Raw genomic sequence first — 22,023 nt, forward strand, 5'->3', positions numbered from 1 at the left:
ACAGGAGCCGCTCACTACCACGGTGTTGAAACTAAATCAATCGATGTCAGGCAAATCAATCACCCACCACTTAATCAGCGCATAAGTCACACAGTGCTGCTACCTAATGCAGTATTTCCCTGCTGCTCGTGTGTATGTGTGTTCTAATAATTGTATTGAAAAACTAAGACGATAAATATTTGTTAATGACCTATTTTCATGACGAAAACAAGACTACAACTAAATAAGAAGTAGTCTTGGTAAGAGAATCATGAGGAAATGTATTATATTTAAACAAAAATATGAAAGATGGACGAAAGGACAAATGAACTTAAGGACCTGCACTGTATCCTGACCACATTGTATCCTACTTGCATTCATCAGCGTTGTGTCTCCGCTAATGATCATCTTAACGTGATCAGTTCACAGAAGGAAAAAATTGACAGATTCTGACATCACAGCATGATGCGGGGTTTTTACTTTATCTTAATCTATCGCCCACCTGGTCCCTACTCTTCTTTTCTCAAAGAATTCTCCAATTTTCTTTATGACCTTGCAACCCGGACTTATAACATAGGTGATTTCAACATTCACGTAAACTCCAAATCTCACCTATTTGCCAAATCTTTCATATCCCTAATTGACACTCTTGGATTTGTTCAGTTAATCCATGAACAGGCACACTCTAGTGGCAATATGCTTGATCTAGTTCTCACTTGCAGTATCAACGTTTCTAACATTTCTGTCCTCCCTTATCCACCAGCACTTTCTGATCACTATCTTATTAAATTTCAAATTTCCCTGTCCCCAAAGGACACTTTTACCATTGACACTTCCACAACTGATAAATTTGCTGATCTCCTGCCTAGGGCACTCGACTCTCTCCCAGATCAAATCAACTCCCTTGATGAATTCACAGACAACTTCAATTCTTTATTACTTGATTCCCTCGATTCCACTGCTCCTCTTCGCCCTGGTTCACCACCGAAACCCGTTCACAAAAAGTGGTGTGTAGGATGCTGGAATGGAAGTGGCGCACTTCCAAACTAGAAGCCGCCCGCATAGACTGGAGCAACAGTTCAGCTCTTTACAAGCAGATGCTCTCAAATGCTAGGGCCTCTTATTTTTCAGTTCTTATCAATACTAATAAAGGCAATCCTAGGTTCCTCTTTGATACAGTAACCAAACTTACCCATAAACCTTCCCCTATAGCAAGCTCTCCCTTTACTGCCTCCCAGTTTGTTCATTTCTTTAACAACAAAATCAACAATATCAGAAATCAGATTACTAGTTCTTTACCCACAATGGCTGCTGAACCCTTCACTAGACACCAACTCAATACGATAGAGACCACCGCTACCTTCTCTCATTTTGACATGGTATCCCTGGACACCCTCTCTAGTCTGGTGCTATGCTAAGTCTACAACCTGCCTATCTGACCCTTTTCCGGCTAAACTTGGAAAAGAACTTTTGCCTATACTTGGCCCCAATCTTCTCAACACTACTAACACCTATCTCTCTTCCGGGGTTGTGCACTCCTCTTTCAAATCTGCTGTTATTAAACCTCTGCTCAGGAAACCTAATCTCAATCCTGATGTTCTTGACAATTTTAGACCCATCTCCAACCTTCCATTCTTCTTCAAGGTACTGGAAAAAGTAGTCTTCAAACAACTTACTGACTATCTCAGCTCCAATAATCTCTTTGAACCCCATCAGTCTGGCTTTAGGTCACTTCACAGCACTGAAACCACCCTCACCAAAGTGATAAATGATCTATTACTATCCTCTGACTCTGGTTCATCATCGATCCTCATCCTACTTGATCTCAGTGCAGCATTTGACACTGTTTACCACACCATCCTGTTAAACCGTATATCAACCCACCCCCATCTGTGACTCTGCACTTTCTTGGTTCACCTCTTACTTAGCTAACATAACTCAACGTGTGTCATATAAAACCTCTCTGTCTGATTAGTCTACAGTCAACTTTGGTGTTCCACAGGGTTCTGTTCTTTGCCCTCTGCTTTTTTCCCTATACATGCTCCCTCTTGGACCCATTCTCCGCCGCTATGGCATTCAGTTTCACTGTTACACAGATGATACTCAAATTTACATGCCGCTCACTCCCAATGATCATTCACAAATTCACAAAATCACTAATCTTGAATTTAATCTTGAATTTGTGACTCGCTGTCACAAATTGGATGTCATAAAACTTCTTAAAACTAAACCCCAATAAAACCAAATTGCTCATTGTTGGCCCAAACTCCCTCTTCATTCTGACCTTATCCTGAGCTTTAATAGGTGTATAATTACCCCAAGTCCCAGTGTAAAAAACCTGGGCATCCTTCTCGACTCTAGTCTATCCTTCAATGCTCACATTCAGGAAATCTCCAAAACAGCCTTCTTTCACCTCCATAACATTTCCAAGATCCGCCCCATGCTCACCACAGCTGATGCTGAAACCTGGATTCATGCTTTCATTTCATCTAGGCTTGATTACTGCAGTGTCCTTTTCTCTGGCTTGCATGCACTACTAAAAAGCTCCAACTTGTTCAAAATGCTGCTACCAGAATCCTCACCTGTTCCAGAAAATTTGAGCATATCACCCCGGTTCTCAAATCCTTTCACTGGTTCCCTGTTCCAGCTCGGTCCGATTTCAAGGTCCTACTGCTAGCCTACAAATCCTTACATGGTCAGGCCCCACCCTCTCTTTCTGACTTAATCATCCCTTACTCTCCTCGCCGTCCCCTCCATTCACAAGATGCTGGTTACCTCACTGTTCCCAAAACATTTGGTGCGCCATCGCCGAAAAAATGGCTCTCTCCAGCCCCTGCGGCCTACGAGATGTCCTGGGGGAACATGTGTGATGTGACAACGCCTTTATATAGAGTAACTGGTGGAGCCTCCTTTGATGAGGTTCCAGCTGAGCTCAATTATACCTGTCAGTTGCCTGATATCTGTGAAATGTCGCAGGTTTGGAGGATGGATGTGTTTCTGTTGTGCCCTGACGCATTTTTTGGGTGCAGTAAACTATCTCATATGTGCATGCAGATGTGGGATATGTGCAGACAAATTATGATAAATGATAGTCATGATGATTCATTTTATTTGTGTGTCTGATGTGCAAAGCACATACAGGAACACACTTGTTATTCCGCATACTTATTTTTCTTCTTCTTATTTTTCTTCTGCCAGATTTCGGTGCGTTACTTGTGCCACAGCTTTGAGTGCACACAGGATCGTCATAAAACATATAGATTCAAGATGTTTATTCAAAGTGTTTATTTGCACATTATTTACCAACTGTAAACTTGTTGTCGTGACCACCTCAGAAGACCCACCTCTCAAATCATCAGATTGGATAATGGGGGAAAGCGGAACTGATGTGGGCGCACTTCTGCTCTGAGTTGAAGTTTTTTCAACTTGAGGAGTTCAGAAGACTCGGTGCCCAGAGCACAGCAGCACTCAATGCGTTACAACGGAAACAAGCAAAAAATCTCATTACAAACAAGTACAGTTCCAGCTGCTAAAATGCTTTCTGTGTGATAGGGGCCTAAAGCTTGCTTTGTTGCTGTTGGGTGTTTTTTTATTTTATTTTTTTATCTCAACCTTACAAGGGAGGAGAAAAACTTAAATTGAAAAGAAGACAAAAAAATATGCAAGTTGATTCAAGGTCCACTTACTTCTGGATGTCTTCAACAATTGGAGTTTACTCAGGTGTCAGGTACACGGTTCTCACAGTCATGGAAAACCTGGAAAAGTAATGGAATTTCACTATTACATTTTCCAGGCCTGGAAAAGTCACAGAATTAGTCAAAATCAGTGAAAGTTTTGGGGGAAAAACATGAAATTTTGTTGTGTTTAATGAAATTGTTACAATGATCTTCACTGGATAACCCTCCACCTAATGTAACATTAACAGCAAATTAATTTTCTGTAGCTGTCGACATACATAGCTTTAATATGCCTCAATGTGTGACAGTGTTTTGTTCACCATCGTGTACGTTTCGTCTTTTTCTCCCTGGGTATAGCTGAAAATATGATGCCAAGCAAGTGGGCAAAAATAAAAACACAACCAAAACCAAACAAAAAACCTTTTACTATGGGTCCTTGAAAAGTCCTGGAAAAGCCTTGAAATTTTATCCATGAAAATGTGTGGGAACTCTGCATGTAATGGTGTCAGCTGTCATCACATGACTATTATTACTAAATTCGGAATTGGTTAATGATGAAAAAGGAGAGAAATCAACTATGTTTTGCCACTTACATGATGTCCATCAAGCATGTATTGATATAAACATTTCCCACAAAGAAATATATAAGAAAAGTTCAATATACAGTGAGTGGTCTTTTTTGCATACTGAATGCATCATGTTGCATTTAAGCACCAATTAGGTTGGCTGCAGTGTTATCTTCTCCTGAGGCCCGTTGTTCAAAACCTGTAAGGGATTAAGCTGGGATATGTTGGCTATCCTGTCTTAATTTAGCTTTGATTCAGTTGTTCGAAAGCAGAGGCACATATGTTACCATGGAGATTTATTCTGTGCAGTTAGCCTGGTTCCGACCAGGCTAACTGCCAGGCTTAGTTTATCCTGATGTTTTTGATGTTTTGGATGAAGAGGCACTAATTCTTCAAGGGGCATTACGACGGGAGAGAGTGCTGCAGGACAGGCCGGACCCATTGCTTTTTGATGATGACCACCTGTACGAGCGGTACAGATTCTCAGGAAAGGCATCCGCTACCTCTGCAGACTGCTGGGTCCGCAAACCCAGGGCCGCACAGCAGGGAGCCGTGCAATGACCGTCATACAGATGGTTTGAGCTGTTTTTTGTTTCTCGTTCTTAAAATGGCTGCTTTTATAGCAGGGGGTTGTTAAAATAGCTGCTTTGTTTGCAGTTTTTATTAAATAGCTGCTTATAGCCGGATATTATTTTAATTTTTCATTTATAGAAAGTATAAAGCACTTAAGATAAAAGCGCTAAGCAGTGTGCAGCTGCTCACTCACCCATTCTAAGACACACACTAATGCCGTCAGTTTACCACACAGGGTGCATACAATATTGGGAGTAATCTGGGGTTCAGCATCTTACCCAAGGATACTTTGACATGCAGATATCCTCACCAATAAAAGGATTAATTGTTGGAATACAAATACAAGGAGGTGTATTTGGCATAGCACACAATTAGTGGTTATTAGGTTTCATAACTGTATGACTTTCCCATATCACATTCCCAGTTAACTGGGAATGTGATTACTTTACATTAATGAATGAAAACAGGAAGAAGAAACCATAATATTCTTTGACCTCATTTTATTTAAATGAAAAATACTGTAATCAGTCACTGTCTGCTTGGAGCTGGGGAGAGAAAGAGAAACAACATTGATTAATACATTGCATCACAGTCATGCTTACAGTGTGCATTAAAATCTCTTACTTCTTTTTCTAGTTTCTTAATTTTTAAGTCCAGTTTCCTTAAGGGTTTTTTTTAATTTGTCTGTCAAGCTCCATGTCCTGCAGCTTTCTCTTTTCACACTGGAGCTTCACATCTGCCAGCCCTATCTGCTTCTGTAGGTGACTTGCATATAGCTGTCTGACACATATCTATTAGCACAGCAATTGTGGACACCATATGTCCTTCAGGCGATACTCACTATATTTCCAGGCAGGCTGTCAGGCTGTTCATCTGTGTCCTGTTACAAATATATTTTCTATGAGCACCACATCACTGACTTCTTATACATTATAGACTAAATTATTTCCACAAGATTGACAGGTTACCTCAAACCTTCTGGAGTCCAGAGACAGAGTCTCCTCCTCATCTGCTGCAGATGTGCCTACACCCTGCCACATTAAATAGAATTTGTATTGACGTAGTGTAAACTTGCAAGACATGTCAAGCATATGCCTTCAATGAATAACACTCACCAGATTATCTTCTGGTGGCTCCAGAAGGGTCAGTGTATCACCTGACACTGCAAGACAATCCAAGGTCAGACAGTCCACATAACACCAGTGGTTGAGTAATGAATGAATAAAATGGTTGATCCCCCCCCCTAACTTTAATTGTAATTATGACAGATTAATTTGCGCAGCAAGTGCATATTTTTTGATTACTTACGCATTCAGTCGGTCCGCAATTGTCTGACACGCATTTTCATGTGTTTAACCTCCTCATAAGTCTCCATGATGACACGCTGCTCACTGGGCGAGAAGTAAGCCGCACGTGTCCTCTCCACTGGTGCGTCAATGAAACTGCGATCGACCCATGTGGTCTATTTAAGAAAGCCGTGGACGCACACTCACCTGAATAAGTTACATCTGGTTTGACATAGCCGCTCCTCCTCAGCCTGGCTTGGCGTTCGAACAACCAATTCAGCCAGGATGGACTTAGGGGAATTTGTCCAGCCGCTTTTCTACTTATCCTGGATTGCTTACAAGGGCCCCTGTAGTTTATTGTCATTTATCACTTCGTTTACTTGTTTACAGTGACCTTGACTGTTTTGAAAGGTGCTTTTCAAATAAAATTTATTTTTTAATATTGTTATTATTATTATTATTATTATTATTATAGTGTGTCAGTGTTATATTTGATTTAAACAAAAAAGTATTTAAAGACGTGTAATTTTTATGCAGGAGACACATTGAGGCCTCTATTATTTCAGTTTATATTGTGCTTTAAACTAAAGAACCCCCCAGTTGCCAAATAAATTAGGTATTCAGACGCTGCAGGGGGGCACTCACGCAGCTGTAACTGTTATTCTCTATTTATTTTAAGCTGACTGAGTTCTAGGTGCAGATGTGTCTTTGCTTGCCACGTCTGTCTATTGCCCACAAGATGGAGCAACAAACTCACTGTTCAGCTCTTGTATTGGTCAGACTTCTTGTTAGCTTCTCCAGCAGATTCAGACGCTTCACAATTGAGCATCTGTTATCCCAGGCTTTTGAAAATGACCTCTTGAATTATCTGCACAGTAGTTTGATTTTGGATCATGAGGAAAAAAAGAAAAATTATTTAGATGAGTTGACACTAAAAGAAAAGCTGCAGACATTCATTTAGGCTTTGTAGAATATGAGCTTGTGAACAATGATCTGGTGGAAATGGCTAAAAAAGAAGCATTGTTACTTGTAGGAAAATGTGAAAAATTCGGCCCGACCAAAGCCTGTTGTTTTACATCACTTGGACATGAACTCTGTATTTGCTCAGACCAGTTGCTTTATAAAAGGTATCTTTAAGCTCACATCAGAAAAAAATATTTTTGTCAGTGTAAAAACTGTTTTAACACAGTGTTTGACACATTGAATAATTACAAAATTACCTAAACTTGTCTTCTCATATTCAGTCAACTTCCAATTTTAAGGCAGCCCAGACACTATTTATTTAAAGTTAAAATTGTTTGTTTTTTACAGTATATGAGAAATATTCGTTTTAAATGATAAATACAGCACCAAAGTAACGCACCACGTAGGCCTATCTCAATATTTCACGAAAGAGGCTACAACCCTACCTGTACTCACAATTAGAATATGAACCAAAGTTAGGATTAAAGTAAAAATGTAGCCTATTTAAACTGTCACTCAGTGTAGGCTATATGATGTATGCCGACTTTACCAGCCATGTCCGGGTATGGATCTATCAGTTAGTAAGAAAATATTAAATTGATAAAATTCTGAATGGTGTTTGGCACGATGGGTCGGAAGGCATTGAGGCTAAAATCAGTCGCACAGGTACGATTTTCTTTTGACTTGTTGGGCAAACAGTAAAGTGGTTTTATTCATGGTTTTATTAAACAAGCATCATTTATTGAATAACAGACGATGATGTCAATAAGACAGATGAGAGTTGTTACACAGAAGGCAACCGAGTTAGAAGCAATATAGGCAGGCATATTATACTTTTTGGATAAATGTTGGCATTTCAAGTGAACCTGCACAAGTTCTTTGTACTTTTTCTTTTTTCCCCCGCAGGTTCATCTATAGGCTCAAGTCATCATAGGAGTAATATGGCTCCTCCACTGAGCGCACAGAGATTTTGAAGTGGCGGCGCAGAAAGCCCCCGTAACGCTTGTCCCACTTGAGGTTGTTCAACTTTGGTCGGATCCTCCTCATGAAGCCTCCATAGCGCTTCTGCAGCTCCTCTGGCTCTTGACTGTCCTGCTCCGCTGAACTACTCCTCTTTGACTTGGGGCCGAATTTGCGTAAAAAGCCGCCGTAACGTTTAACGTAACTACGGAGCATCTGGTCCTCCGGAGAATCGCCCGCGTCCTGTGGCGCGTCTACATCTCTCTCCTCCAGCCTCTTCAGCAAGTCCTCGTATTTCTTGGACAGGGCTCCGGCCTTCAGAATGTAATTGTCGCGCCACGGAGTGGCGAAGATTTTGTTCTTGTTTTTGTCAATTCTCTTAATGAAGCCGCCATAGCGTTTGACCAGGTCAGCCTGCTGGCTCTCCTCCTCCTCTGCAGCTTCATCCTGGCTGAAGTCCGCCAGCCGCGGAGCCTGGTCGCAGCTCTCCAGCTGCCCCTCACACTCCGCGCTGCAGGGCTGCAGGGCACACAGAGAAAAGGAGTGTAAAACCAACATCTGTGCACACACAGTGAAGTGCATGGTACTAGAAGTAAGCTTTACAGATTTTTTTAGTCTGCTGCATACGTTTCTAAGGTTTTGAGCATCAGTTTGACAAAGTTAGACCACTATCTGAACCCCAGTTCCTTCATTACATTTCTCCTGGAGTGCTAACATCACATAATCTGCTTTACTAAAGCGTCATTGGTACATATGAGTGAAAATTTCAAACCTAAAATGTCAGGGATTGCCGTAACCCATATTCCAAATGTAGCTCATGAGCCTTTTAAAGGCTACACAATTTATCAGTAGGCTATGCACCCTGACAAATTTGCAGCATTTACCTTCAAGAAATTAAAATAATATTAATGATGAAATAATGTAAATTAAATTCTGTCGGAAAGAGAAAATAAGGCTTCTGGAAGTTGGGCATTTCCATGATTTTGGATTTTTAACACCAAGTAGAAAACAAAAGTCAGTTCAATTCCAATTTAGGTTTCTGCTGCCTGATTTTAACATGAAGCCAAAAGAACGCAATAAAAGCCCAGTAACTGTTCTCCACCTTAGATGAGCTCCGTGTTAAGTTTGTCTCTGTGGTCTTACCAGGCTGCTGAAGACGGCGTCAGGGCTGAGGATCTGCTGCACGCATTTCTGACACTGTGCAGAGCAATCTGCACGGATGGAGGGCGGCAAGCTCAGCATCAGCACCAGGACATACCACTCCATTCTTCACCAGATCCCTGACACACAAAAACATCACAGGCAGTGCCGGTGAGTGTGGATGAAATGAGACTGGCTCAGAGTTGGACCGGCTTGGTTTCAAGATTGCCAGACTCTAGAAATTCAAGAAGTAACTTTCACCTGTGCAAATGACAATTACTTATTTCTTGAACACTCTATTGATAATAACTCAAAACACCCGATGTTATGGATCATGTAGACCTGTGCGCAGTGCGTAATTGTGCACTGGCGCCAAGTCTTACTTTCACCACTTTATTAATTAACACCAAACAGAGAAACATGACACGCGAGTTTAACTTAGACTAGAAATACAATGAATTATAAAGTGTTGATTCGGTACCTCAGGAGTTGGACAGATTCTTCCAGCCGTATTAAGACTCGCAGAGGCGCATCTACCATCAAATGTCCGCCCTCCAACACTTGAGTTTCTCTTAACGCGGCTCGTCGCCTTTCTTTTTATCGCCGGAGACTTGGCTGTGTCACCACAGCGCATCAGAGCAGCCCCTATAAAGGGACCAATAGGATGGAAATATACTGCGTAAATAATCTCACCGCCTCCCCGCTTCAGGAGTTTTTAACAACGCCCACACAGTGAAGGTATAGGAGCAGCAGCGCTGTTATCCCATCAGCACATCTTCATCATCATCATCATCATCATTCCATCTCTACGGGATTCAAACCCTGGGCTGTAAATCACACTGACATCAACCAACAAATTGTTTTCTCTTTCTTACTAAAACTGAGAGGAAGTCTAATGTACAAGAGAGAAATCATTTTGAATCCAGCCATTAACTGAAACCTGAGCTGAGTAGAACACACTTATATGAACAAAAATCTAGGGCCTTGCAAAGACCCTCAGAGGGGTAGGTGCTCAAAGTCAAAAAGAGGCACATGGAACAATATTTTAAATTATCAACATAATAATAAGCATAACCTGTTGAATTATAGCTCACCATATTCGAACAGAATGTAACATGGAACCTTACAACAAACCACATCATACTATAGGCCTATCATTGTCCCCCACCATGAAATTGGATAAATATAAGGAAATTCTGAATCCTTTATAATGTCATTTGAGCTGTCTTTCCCTTTCTATTTCTTAAGAACTATACAGTCAGACCATATGAACCTTTGCATGCTCATATTTAGGTTCATCCTGAACGGAAATCCATTGAAAATGTCCAGCATGTTTTCATCCCATAGCACTGTTTTGTCAGGACATTCACGTCTACATATTACTCATTAGGTATTCTCCTGCTTCTGCTGTTCATGTTGTGGGACGCTGCAACCATCAACGCATTATCACTCCGACCTCGTCACATATTGACGTTTGGTCATGGACTTCCCACATCGAGATTTGATGTGCAAGGTACCCTGGGTGCGTTGATTGCTGACGTTCTGGGACGCCATGTCAACTTCAGCCTGTTACATGCATTGTCTGTTTTCAAAATACATGCAAAAGTGGCTTTTGCTGTCAGGTATCTGACACTGAAACTGACAAAGTAGCGGTATTTGAAGACTGGAACGAAAACAGGCTGAAATGTCATTTAACCCATGAAGGGAAGGTTTTTATGACAAGCCAAAGATGATAATTTAATGATATTTTAACTTTGCAGCTAAATAAAAATAATAATAATAATAACAGATTTTTTATTATAATTGGATTTTACATAATATATAGCACAATGTTATTTCAGTTGGTATCTCAAATGTGAGAAACTATGCTGAAATTCTGGTCTTTTTTCTTTCTTTTTGGCCACTCCAAGCACATGCTGTAGGTGTAACTGTACCGTAACACCAAAAATAAAGAGGCATCAGTTGTAGCTGGCTTGATTGGGTTTTCACAAATTACATAACGTACTTATTTTATCCAAAAACATGACATTTTAACTAAACTTAACCAAATAGTTTTGTAGCTTAAACCTAACTGTCTGACGACATTAACCATGTGCTACATTGTCACCAACATGTTTTTATCCCATCTTGTCAAAAACCACCGCTTTGTCTGTGGACGTACATGTCAAACTATGACGTTCTAGGTTCCCTTCACAGGAATTGCACAGTTTCTGCTCATTACATGCATACTGCCTTTTTCAAACAAAATTTAAAATGTAGCTAAAACACTTCATATTTAGGTTTATTATCTTAGGGTAAAGCAATGAAAACACATGATTAGGTTTAGAAAAAACGTCATAGTTTGACTTAAAATAAGTATCGTTACTACAAACGTAATGTTACATCACGTCACATGCACCATATGATATGTCTCTACCATAGCATGCTATACATGCTAACACACTTTGTTGTTAATAAAAAAACTATTGCCTTTTGGTTTCATACGGGAAACGAACAGCGGGCACCAGGGTTTCTCTGACCCATCCACCTCCACTCATGCCCTCCCTATACAGACTTTCTTGCTCGTTAAAGAGTGGTAGTTGCTGCCAGCATCACAAACTACCGCCACCTGGCGCATGTCATACTGAAAGGTGCCTCTATGTGTCAGTGTCTGACGTTGAATTCACGGACAAAACGTGGGAATGAGAATGGGCTGGTTTCACCCAGGAGACAGCTGCGCATCACATTAAGATGTTAAAGGATGCCCAGTATGTCAGTATGAGACGCAGAGGGGGCATGATAAAGCGTTGGTATTTGATGACTTGGAGATGAGAATGTGTTGTTATACCTGTTCCAAATTGCAGCACTCAAAGGTGGAATGAAAAGTCTGCTGTCTTGTCAGATGATTTGTGCTGATTAAGATTTAATAGAAGTCTTTGCTAACTCTGCGCCCGCTGACTGCAGAGGCATATTAGGGTGATGAATCCATAAAGACTGGGGAGTGATGGATAGCTGGAGGGCACGCAACGGCAGTAAGAAAAAAACTAGGCAGAGAAAGAACCATATTTGAAATGGGGAGCAGTAACATGATAGGCTGACAGAGAAGGTGTGTCGCTGTGCTATTGGTTGATTGTGAATCAACTCATGACTCAATTGACCTACCCAGACAATGACACCCAGAGACAGCGAGTGAGCATGTGTGCAAAGGGTGAATGGCAGGGTGAGAAAGATTTTAGAGCCTGAGCATGAAAAGTGAAAAGTGAATCCCCTCAGTCAGATCTCCTCCAAGAGTGGCTATCGTTAAGGCATAAATTAAAAGACTGTTATTTTCTTTTTCATCTTGCTATATCTTACTATATGTAATCTTATCTTATCTTATCTTACTATATAATGACGAAAACTCTGTGTCTGTTCCATGTTTTTCTCCTCACTGACTTGGTCAATCCATGTGAAATTTGACACAGTGGTAGAGGGTCATGGGAGGATGCGAATGAAGCAATATTACATCAATTGGCCAAAGGGGGGCGCTATAACAACCGACCGAAATTGCAAACTTTGAATGGGCATATCTCATGCCCCATATGTCGTAGAGACATGAAACTTTGCACAGAGATGCCTCTCCTCATTAGGAATTTGCCTCAAGAACCCATAAACAATTGAGAAGTACCAGTCCATTCTCATTCCGAAGTCATCAAATTCCACCGCTTTGTCAGTGATTTCACTTTCCTTTTGCGGTGTAATGTTTTGCAACCAGTCAGCCGGATGGCACCTGTCGCAGCCAAATGATATGCAGCTGGACAGTGTCAGATTTAAACGCTGCTGGTAACAATGTAATATGAGGAGCTGGAAAAGTCCCTATGTTGGAGGGGTGGTGGAAGGATACAACAAACCCTGGACTTTCACCCTCAAGCGCAGTGTCAGCTTCCTGTATGAATGTAGAGCCAAACCATGATGTTTTTTTTCTAAACCTAATGACGTGCTTTTCAATTCAATTCAATTTCAATTCTAAAGCCCAATCTCACAAATCACAATTTGCCTCAGAGGGCTTTACACCATGCGACATCCCTCTTACCTTGGACCCTCACAGCGGATGGACAGACATGCAATAGATGTTATGAGTACAGAACAGATCAACATGATAAACTTACAGTAATTCATATGACAAAATTATACAAAAAGATGCAGGGCAGACACTAATGACAATAGCTATGATAACATTGATTTTTACTAATAATATAATAAAAAGAGTATTTTGGTAGCATATATGTTCAAAGTAAATATTAGTATATGACAGTATATGAATGTGGCAATAATAATCATATGTGTACAATAATAGTAGAAGTATGATAATAATAATAGCAGTAGTAGTCGGCATCAGGCAGGACCACAACAGCAGTGTAACCACGATCCACGATCCAGGCATAGCCGTGACTCAAGGGAATTTGTGAGGCAGTGGAGCACAAAGGTTCCAGAGTTAGTGACATGCAGTAATCTTACTATCTTACTATATAATGACGAAAACTCTGTCTGTCTGTGGGTGTGTCTGTGTGTCTGTTCCACGTTTTTCTCCTCACTGACTTGGTCAATCTATGTGAAATTTGGCACAGTGGTAGAGGGTCATGGGAGGATGCAAATGAAGCAATATTACATCAATTGGCCAAATGGGGGCGCAAAAGCAACCGATTGAATTTTTTTGCCTATATTTGACAGGACAGTGTAGCATGACAGGAAGGATGGGAGAGAGAGTGCAAGGAAGACATGCAGCAAAGAACGAAGGCCAGATTCCAACCCCCACCGCTGCAACAAGGGCTAGCCGCACCTTTCCCATGTGAACTACCAGTGCGCCCCACTTTTAAGTCAATACAACATATAAACACTTTAAAGCCCCTACAAGGAACTTTCATTTTGAGTTGATTTTGGCGACCCCTGTGGACAAAAGTGGTAGTGTTTTGCCGGAATGAAGCCTACATTTCCCATAAGCTCTAGCGCGTATTGTCGTAAAGACGCTTACCTGGCTCGCACGTGTTTGTTTTGGGGATGAATGAAACAACAAGACGGGAAAACTTTGCCCCTGCTCCTATTGGGGATCCCAGCTCACCTCTGCCGCGCCCCAGCTCCACCTCTCCAGCATAAGCGCCACCACCGCCGGGGTAAACACAGCGGCCGGCTGGTAAGGCTGAAGGCCTGTTTGACGAGCACTTCCACGGCTTCTTGGACTGAGAATGGAGCGGTGCCTCACCTCTTTATTTCTCGGCACTCGCTGGACCCTGTCGACGCCTGGCTGGTACCTGTCGTCAGCCTGGATGAGGTGTTCCAGCCCCGCGGCCCCTGCTCTCCTCGTCCCCGCTGGCGCGGGGTGAATCTGCGCAACCTGCGGCCTCTGTGTGTGGCTCCCCGGACAGCTAACGCCGTGGACCCGCCAGCTCCTGCCAGGATTGGGCTGGTAAATGCTAGATCGCTAGCGAACAAAACGTTTATCCTGAAGGATTTCCTGCCTTCCCGAGGATTGGATTTTCTCTGTGTGACTGAGACATGGCTGACTGTTGGTGAGTCCAGTGCTTTCACACAACTTTTACCCGGTGATTGCTGCTATCTTAACTCCCCGCGGACGTCCGGTCAAGGAGGAGGAACAGCGACTATTTATTAGAGTCACTATAAATGTAAGCAGCTAGGTTAGATGACGTGTGCCGTCTGAGTGCCATAAATCGTTTTGTCCTGGAAGCGACCTGTGGCGGACCTGGACACAGTTTCCTAAAGGTATGGATATACACCATATAGAAATAGCTTATCTTCACACTGATGGTCTCATTTGCATGCAGCTCCTGACGTGCTGACGTATTGCGGTAAGCGAGTTGTGTCATTTCCGGTGTTTCTGTGACAGCGTCTCTGTACTGCTCTAGTGAATTCTACTAGCCTGCTTTCTGCTTTCTCACTTCAGTTGCTTTAACGTCTACTTCAAGTTTTAACCCACACTGGTTCTGTTTAAGCACTTATAGCTCTCCTCCTTTTTACGACTTCCCTGCTAATCTCTTAGCTGCTGTTTGCACGTTAGCCTACTAACCTGGGTAGCTACATTAGCTTTACAGTTAGCGATGGCTTCTCCCTCTGCTCTTTCTTGCTCGGTGTACCAAATGTTTAGCTATGCCTTTGCCTCCTTTAGCGACAGTGGTAATTGTAACAAGTGTAGCTTATTTGCTGCGTTGGAGGCGAGGCTTAGTGAATTAGAAGCGCGGCTCCGCACCATGGAAAACCATTCAGTAGCTGCGGTAGTTAGCCAGTCCCCTGTAGCCGGTACGGAGCCACATAGCATAGCCTCCGCTAGCGGTCCTCCGGTAACTCCCGTTCAGCCGGGAGGTTGGGTTACGGTTCGCCAGAAGCACAGCTCCAAGCCGAAGCCCACGATTCACCACCAGCCTGTTCACGTTTCCAACCGCTTTTCCCCACTCAGCGACACACCCGCTGAGGATAAAACTCTGGTTATTGGCAGCTCTATTCTGAGAAACGTGAAGTTAGCAACACCAGTGGCCATAGTCAAATGTATCCCTGGGGCCAGAGCGGGCGACATTGAATCAAATTTAAAACTGCTGGCTAAAGCTAAACGTAGATTCAGTAAGATTGTTATTCATGTCGGCAGCAATGACACCCGGCTACGCCAATCGGAGGTCACTAAAATTAATATTGCCTTGGTGTGTGACTATGCAAAAACAATGTCGGACTCCATAGTTTTCTCTGGACCCCTCCCAATTCTGACCAGTGATGACATGTTTAGCCGCATGTCATCATTTAATCGCTGGCTGTCCAGGTGGTGTCCAGCAAACAGTGTGGGTTTCGTTAATCATTGGCAAACTTTCTGGGGAAAACCTGGTCTGATTAGGAGAGACGGCATTCATCCCACTTTGGATGGAGCTGCTCTCATTTCTAGGAACCTGGCAAATTTTATTAGTAATTCAAATCCCTGACAACCCAGAGATGAGACCAGGACTCAGAGTCGCAGTCCCATACGGTTCTCTGAGCTTCTAATTCAGTTACCCAGCCATAGTTTTCATAGTTTTATACAAACGGTGTCTGTCTCCCGACTACCTAAATTATTTAAATCCAAAATTAAACAAAGAGGAGTTGTGCATAACAACCTCATAAAAATTAAAACCTCTTCTGTGACAGGAAAACAAAACAGGAGAATTAAATGCGGACTGTTAAATATCAGGTCTCTACCGTCTAAAGCAGTGTTAGAAAACGAATTAATTGAAATGAAAGATAATCATATTGATTTACTCAGCCTCACCGAAACCTGGCTATGTCCAGATGAATATGTCAGTCTAAATGAATCCACTCCTCCCAGTCATAATAATACCCACATTCCTCGAGGCAGCGGCCGAGGAGGGGGAGTTGCAGCCATTTTTAACTCTAGCCTGTTAATCAGCCCTAAACCTAAACTAGATTATAATTCATTTGAAAGCCTCGTTCTTAGTCTTTTACATCCGACCTGGAAAACCTCGCAGCCACTTTTATTTGTTATAGTGTACCGTGCTCCTGGCCCGTATTCTGAATTTGTTTCTGAATTCTCAGAGTTTTTATCCAGTTTAGTTCTTAAATCAGATAAAGTTATTATTGTAGGCGATTTTAACATTCATGTCGACGTTGATAATGACTCCCTGGCTACCGCGTTTATCTCACTATTAGACTCCATTGGCTTCAGTCAGGGTGTACATGAACCTACTCATTGTTTTAACCATACCCTCGATCTAGTTCTGACGTATGGAATTGAAATTGATAACCTAATAGTCTTTCCACAGAATCCCTCGCTATCGGATCATTATTTGATTACTTTTGATTTCTTTTTACTCAATTACACGCCACTCAGCAACAGTTACTATACTAGATGTTTATCAGATAGTGCTGTCGCAAAATTTAAGGAAATGATTACTCCGTCGTTAAATTCAATACCAAGTCCTTCAGTAACAGAGGTTTCCCGTACCGACTTTAACCTCTCCCGTGTTGATCATCTTGTCAATAGCGCCGTAGGCTCGCTGCGAACAACACTCGACTCTGTAGCTCCTCTTAAAAAGAAGTTAACAAAGCAAAGAAAGTTTGCTCCTTGGTATAACTCTCAAACCCATAAGTTAAAACAAATATCGCGAAAATTTGAAAGGAATTGGCGATTAACCAAACTGGAAGAATCTCGTTTAATCTGGACAGACAGTCTCAAAACTTATAAGAGGGGCCTCCGCAATGCCAGAGCAAACTATTACTCAGCATTAATAGAAGACAATAAGAACAACCCCAGGTTTCTTTTCAGCACTGTAGCCAGGCTGACTGAGAGTCAGAGCTCTATTGAGCCTTGTATTCCTTTAGCCCTTAGCAGTAATGATTTTATGAGCTTTTTTAATGACAAAATTCTAACTATTACAGGCAAAATTCATGACCTCCTGTCCTCAGATAGTACCTATCTGCCCTCAAACACAGCTGTAAGACCTAATATATATTTAGATCGCTTCTCCCCAATTTCTCTTCAAGAATTGACCGCAGTGATTTCTTCATCTAAATCATCAACGTGTCTCTTAGACCCCATCCCAACTAGGCTACTTAAGGAGATCTTACTTTTAGTTAGATATGATCAATATATCCTTATCAACAGGCTATGTACCATAGTCTTTTAAGGTAGCTGTAATTAAACCTCTCCTAAAAAAGTCCACCCTGGATCCAGAGGTGTTAGCCAACTATAGACCAATATCTAATTTTCCCTTTCTTTCAAAGATCCTTGAGAAAGTAGTCGCAGACCAGCTGTGTGATTTTCTCCATGATAATAATTTATTTGAGGAATTTCAGTCAGGGCGGCACAGTGGTGTGGTGGTTAGCACTCTCGCATCACAGCAAGAGGGTTGCCGGTTCGATCCCGGGTGTGGGAGCCCTTCTGTGCGGAGTTTGCATGTTCTCCCTGTGTCAGCGTGGGTTCTCTCCGGGCGCTCCGGCTTCCTCCCACAGTCCAAAGACATGCAGATTGGGTGTGAATGGTTGTCTGTCTCTATGTGTCAGCCCTGCGATAGTCTGGCGACCTGTCCAGGGTGTACCCTGCCTCTCGCCCGATGTCAGCTGGGATAGGCTCCAGTCCCCCGCTGGGATAGGCTCCAGCCCCCCCGCGACCCTCAAGAGGATGAAGCGGTTAGAAGATGAATGAATGATTTACAAATGACCTTCTGATTGCTTCTGTACTTGTTTTATTAGATCTTAGTGCGGCGTTTGACACAATTGACCATCAAATTCTACTGCAGAGACTGGAACACTTAATTGACCTAAAAGGTTCTGCACTAAGCTGGTTTAAATCTTATTTATCTGATCGTTTTTAGTTTGTTCACATTCATAATGAGTCATCCTTAAGTACTAAAGTTTGTTTTGGAGTTCCGCAAGGTTCTGTGCTCGGACCAATCCTATTTACTCGACATATGCTTCCTTTAGGTAACATCATTAGAAATCACTCTGTAAATTTCCATTGTTATGCGGATAATACACAGTTGTATTTACCTATGAAACCAGAAGAAAGTAATCAATTAACTAAACTTCATAATTGCCTTAAAGACATAAAAACCTGGATGACCACCAATTTCCTGATGTTAAATGCAGACAAAACTGAAGTTATTGTTCTTGGCCCCAAACAACTCAGAGACTCTTTATCTGATGACATGGTTTCTCTAGATGGCATTGCTCTGGCCTCTAGCACTACCGTAAGAAACCTCGGAGTAACATTTGATCAAGATTTGTCTTTTAATTCTCATTTAAAAAAAAAAACTCACGGACTGCATTTTTTCATCTGCGTAATATTGTGAAAATTAGGCCTATCCTGACCCGAAAAGATGCAGAAAAATTGGTCCACGCTTTTGTTACCTCAAGGCTGGATTACTGTAGCTCTCTTTTATCAGGTAGCTCTAGTAAGTCCTTAAAAACTCTCCAGCTAATTCAGAATGCAGCAGCACGTGTACTAACAGGAACTAAGAAACGTGATCATATTTCTCCTGTTTGAGCTTCTCTGCACTGGCTCCCTGTAAAATCCAGAACTGAATTTAAAATCCTACTGTTAACTTATGAAGCTCTAAATGGTCAAGCTCCGTCATATCTTAGAGAGCTCATAGTACCATATTATCCCACCAGAACTTTGCGCTCTGAGAATGCAGGGTTACTCGTGGTCCCTAAAGTCTCCAAAAGTAGATCAGGAGCCAGAGCCTTCAGCTATCAGGCTCCTCTCCTGTGGAATCATCTTCCTGTTACGGTCCGGGAGGCAGACACCGTCTTCACATTTAAGACTAGACTTAAGACTTTCCTCTTTGATAAAGCTTATAGTTAGGGCTGGCTCAGGCTTGTCCTGTACCAGCCCCTAGTTAGGCTGACTTAGGACCCCCTATAATACACCGGGCACCTTCTCTCCTTCTTTCTCTCTCTCGTGTCCTATTACTGAATTGTGCTAACTCGACCATTCTGGATGTTACTAACTCGCCTCGTGTCAGGATTTTGCTTTCGCTGTGAAAATAATGTCATGGGCGGGGCCACATTCGTATTGGCCAGTCTCAATCGAATTGACAGCTAGGTGAGGATCGTCTTGGGAGTCGAATTCAACTGAATCATTCATCCACCATGGTGGATTCACTGGCATAGATGCGCTGCGTTATTTGGGAGTGGAGACTCCAATGTTTGGGTAAGATGATGACACACACAACTCGATGGGTAGCTAGCTGAGCAAGATGGTTATCAAAATCATTCCTATAATGAATCCCTTTTCTCACCTAACGTTATTTTACCGAGATTGTGTTATTAACTGCACTAGCCAGCTAGTGTTAACTTTACATCTAGCTAGGTTATCCCATTAACGTTACTTTACTACGGTGCTTTTCTCTTCCAACATTCCATGTGTGGCAGGGAGAGCGCTGCTACACCTCCGCCCTTAATTGGCATCAGCTGGGCCTAATTTCCAGTTGTCGGAGCGTAATTGCACAGTGGTGGCACCTGCGTTATTTGGTCTTCCCCTCACGGGCGCGCTCACTTCTACCTGGTGTTTACCTGGCGAGGGCTGTGTGTGGCGTGCTCCAGTTGGCGTTGCTTTGTGTGTGTCGTGCTCCAGTTTCTGTACCCAAACTTGGGACTCATAAGGTGCTGCAGTGTTTGTGTACTGTTGAAGCGTATTATGATGTCACAGCTGCCGTGACTCTTCGCTTTACAGCGGCGATGGCCGTTCCTGTTGTGTGCAGCTTCGGAGGGGACTTGAAAAGCATGGTGTCTGCTCTTCCTCACTGCGAGACGGTGACTGGGTTTGAGCTGTGCGCTGTGCGTTAAACTCCCTTCGCTCCGGTAAGCTCGCTCTGTTTTCTTATTTCTACTTCTGCTAGTTGTGTTAACTTTATGTTAACAGGTTGTCCTGCTCTCTGTCCTGCTGTAGCTGAGGCCACAGCTTGTGGCCTCTTCTCCTCCTCTGCGCACTGTGTGGGGCTGCACTCCGTAGCACGGTGAGGTGGGCCGTCAGCTGGGCATCCTGAAGGACGGCTATCCACGGCCTCCAGCCCCATTGCGGCCGCTCTGTTTGCCACTGCTGTTCTGCCGGTTTTCCATAGACTGATTAAAACACACTGTAACGCGGCTGTGCATTCATGCGGCTTTGGACCTCTGTGTTGTTATATTTGGAAGTCCGTCTCCTGTCCCCATATTTACCAGTGTACGAATCTGTTTGACCTTCTGTTGTTAAGAGTAGTCTACAGGTTTGAGTGTATTCCCTGGGGTGCAATTCCACAGGTGGCGTTGTCGGTTCATTTCCCTCTCCTCTCCATTTGGCCACACATGCTAACGTTAATGTATGCATATCCGCTCCCAAATAATGCAGCGCATCTATGCCGGTGAATCCACCATGGTGGATGAATGATTCAGTTGAATTCAACTCCCAAGACGATCCTCACCCAGCTGTCAATTCGATTGAGACTGGCCAATATGAACGTGGCCCCGCCCATGACATTATTTTCACAGTGAAAGCAAAATCCTGACACAAGAGCAAAGACTTTTATTGAGAGAGAGAAGAAAAATGTTTTGAGAGAAACATTTTTTTTTTGAGAGAGAGAAAATGTTTTCACACTGATAGCAAAAAAATAATATTTGGGAGTAAAAAAAAGTTTTTTGAGAGAGTTTTTTTTTCTTGGAAATCATTTTTTAAATCTCAAATTATTTTTTTTATATTCTATGACAAAATACTTTCTCTCAAAACTTTTTTTAGTCTCAAATATTATTATTTTTTGCTATCAGTGTGAAAACTTTTTCTCTCAAATATTTTTTTTTCTCTCATATCATTTATTTTCTCGCATGTAATAAAGACACAAATATAGTTCCATAGAACCTGACCATTCAGAGCTTTGTAAGTGAATAGAAGGGTTTTAAATTCAGTTCTGGATTTTACAGGGAGCCAGTGCAGAGAAGCTAAAACAGAAGAAAAATTATCAAGTTCCTGTCAGTACACGCGCCGCAGCATTATGGATCAACTTGAGAGTTTTAAATACTAGTTAGAACAACCTGATAATAGGGAATTGCAGTAATCCAGCCTTGAGGTAACAAATACATGGACCAATTTTTCTGCATCTTTTCAGGTCAGGATAGGCCTTATCTTTGCAATAGTACACAGATGAAAGAACGTAATCTGTGAAGTTTGTTTTAAAAGAGATTTAAAGGACAAATCTTGGTAAAATATTACTTTGAGGTTCCTTACAGTAGTGCTTGAGGCCAGAGCAATGCCATCTTGTGTATCATCTGCATAACACTGGAAATTTACAGAGTGATTTCTAATGATGTTACCTTGGGGAAGCATATATAAAGTGAATAGAACTGGTCCGAGCACAGAACCTTGTGAAACTCAGAAACAAACTTTAGTATGTAGAG

At 42.2% G+C, this 22,023-nt stretch overlaps 1 protein-coding gene across 4 annotated transcripts; it reads right to left on the reverse strand.

Moving 5' to 3' along the window:
• Positions 1–7,738: 7,738 nt before the first annotated feature.
• On the reverse strand, positions 7,739–15,233 carry pdyn (prodynorphin). 4 transcript variants are annotated; one of them, XM_049581776.1, is made up of 4 exons: positions 14,222–14,249; positions 9,626–9,789; positions 9,148–9,284; positions 7,739–8,523 (listed from the first exon to the last, which is right to left on the reverse strand). In XM_049581776.1, the coding sequence occupies exons 3-4, from the start codon at positions 9,268–9,270 to the stop codon at positions 7,957–7,959; spliced, it is 690 nt and encodes a 229-aa protein (XP_049437733.1). In that variant the 5' UTR covers positions 9,271–9,284; positions 9,626–9,789; positions 14,222–14,249; the 3' UTR covers positions 7,739–7,956. The 4 variants fall into 4 exon arrangements, with proteins under 4 accessions (XP_049437733.1, XP_049437734.1, XP_049437735.1 ...); XM_049581777.1 differs by lacking the exons at positions 9,626–9,789; positions 14,222–14,249 and adding an exon at positions 14,363–15,233; XM_049581778.1 differs by lacking the exon at positions 9,626–9,789 and having other exon boundaries at positions 14,222–14,280.
• Between the last annotated feature and the right edge of the window lie 6,790 nt (positions 15,234–22,023).

Source organism: Epinephelus fuscoguttatus, linkage group LG7, assembly GCF_011397635.1.
Source record: "Epinephelus fuscoguttatus linkage group LG7, E.fuscoguttatus.final_Chr_v1".
Classification (NCBI taxonomy): Eukaryota; Metazoa; Chordata; class Actinopteri; order Perciformes; family Serranidae; genus Epinephelus; species Epinephelus fuscoguttatus.

Excerpts from the sequence above, each read along its gene's own strand:
- pdyn (XM_049581777.1), bottom strand. The coding sequence starts at position 9,270 with ATGGAGTGGTATGTCCTGGTGCTGATGCTGAGCTTGCCGCCCTCCATC. Across the intron at positions 8,524-9,147 it reads ACGCCGTCTTCAGCAGCCTG|CCCTGCAGCGCGGAGTGTGA; the intron begins GTAAGACCACAG and ends TGTGCCCTGCAG.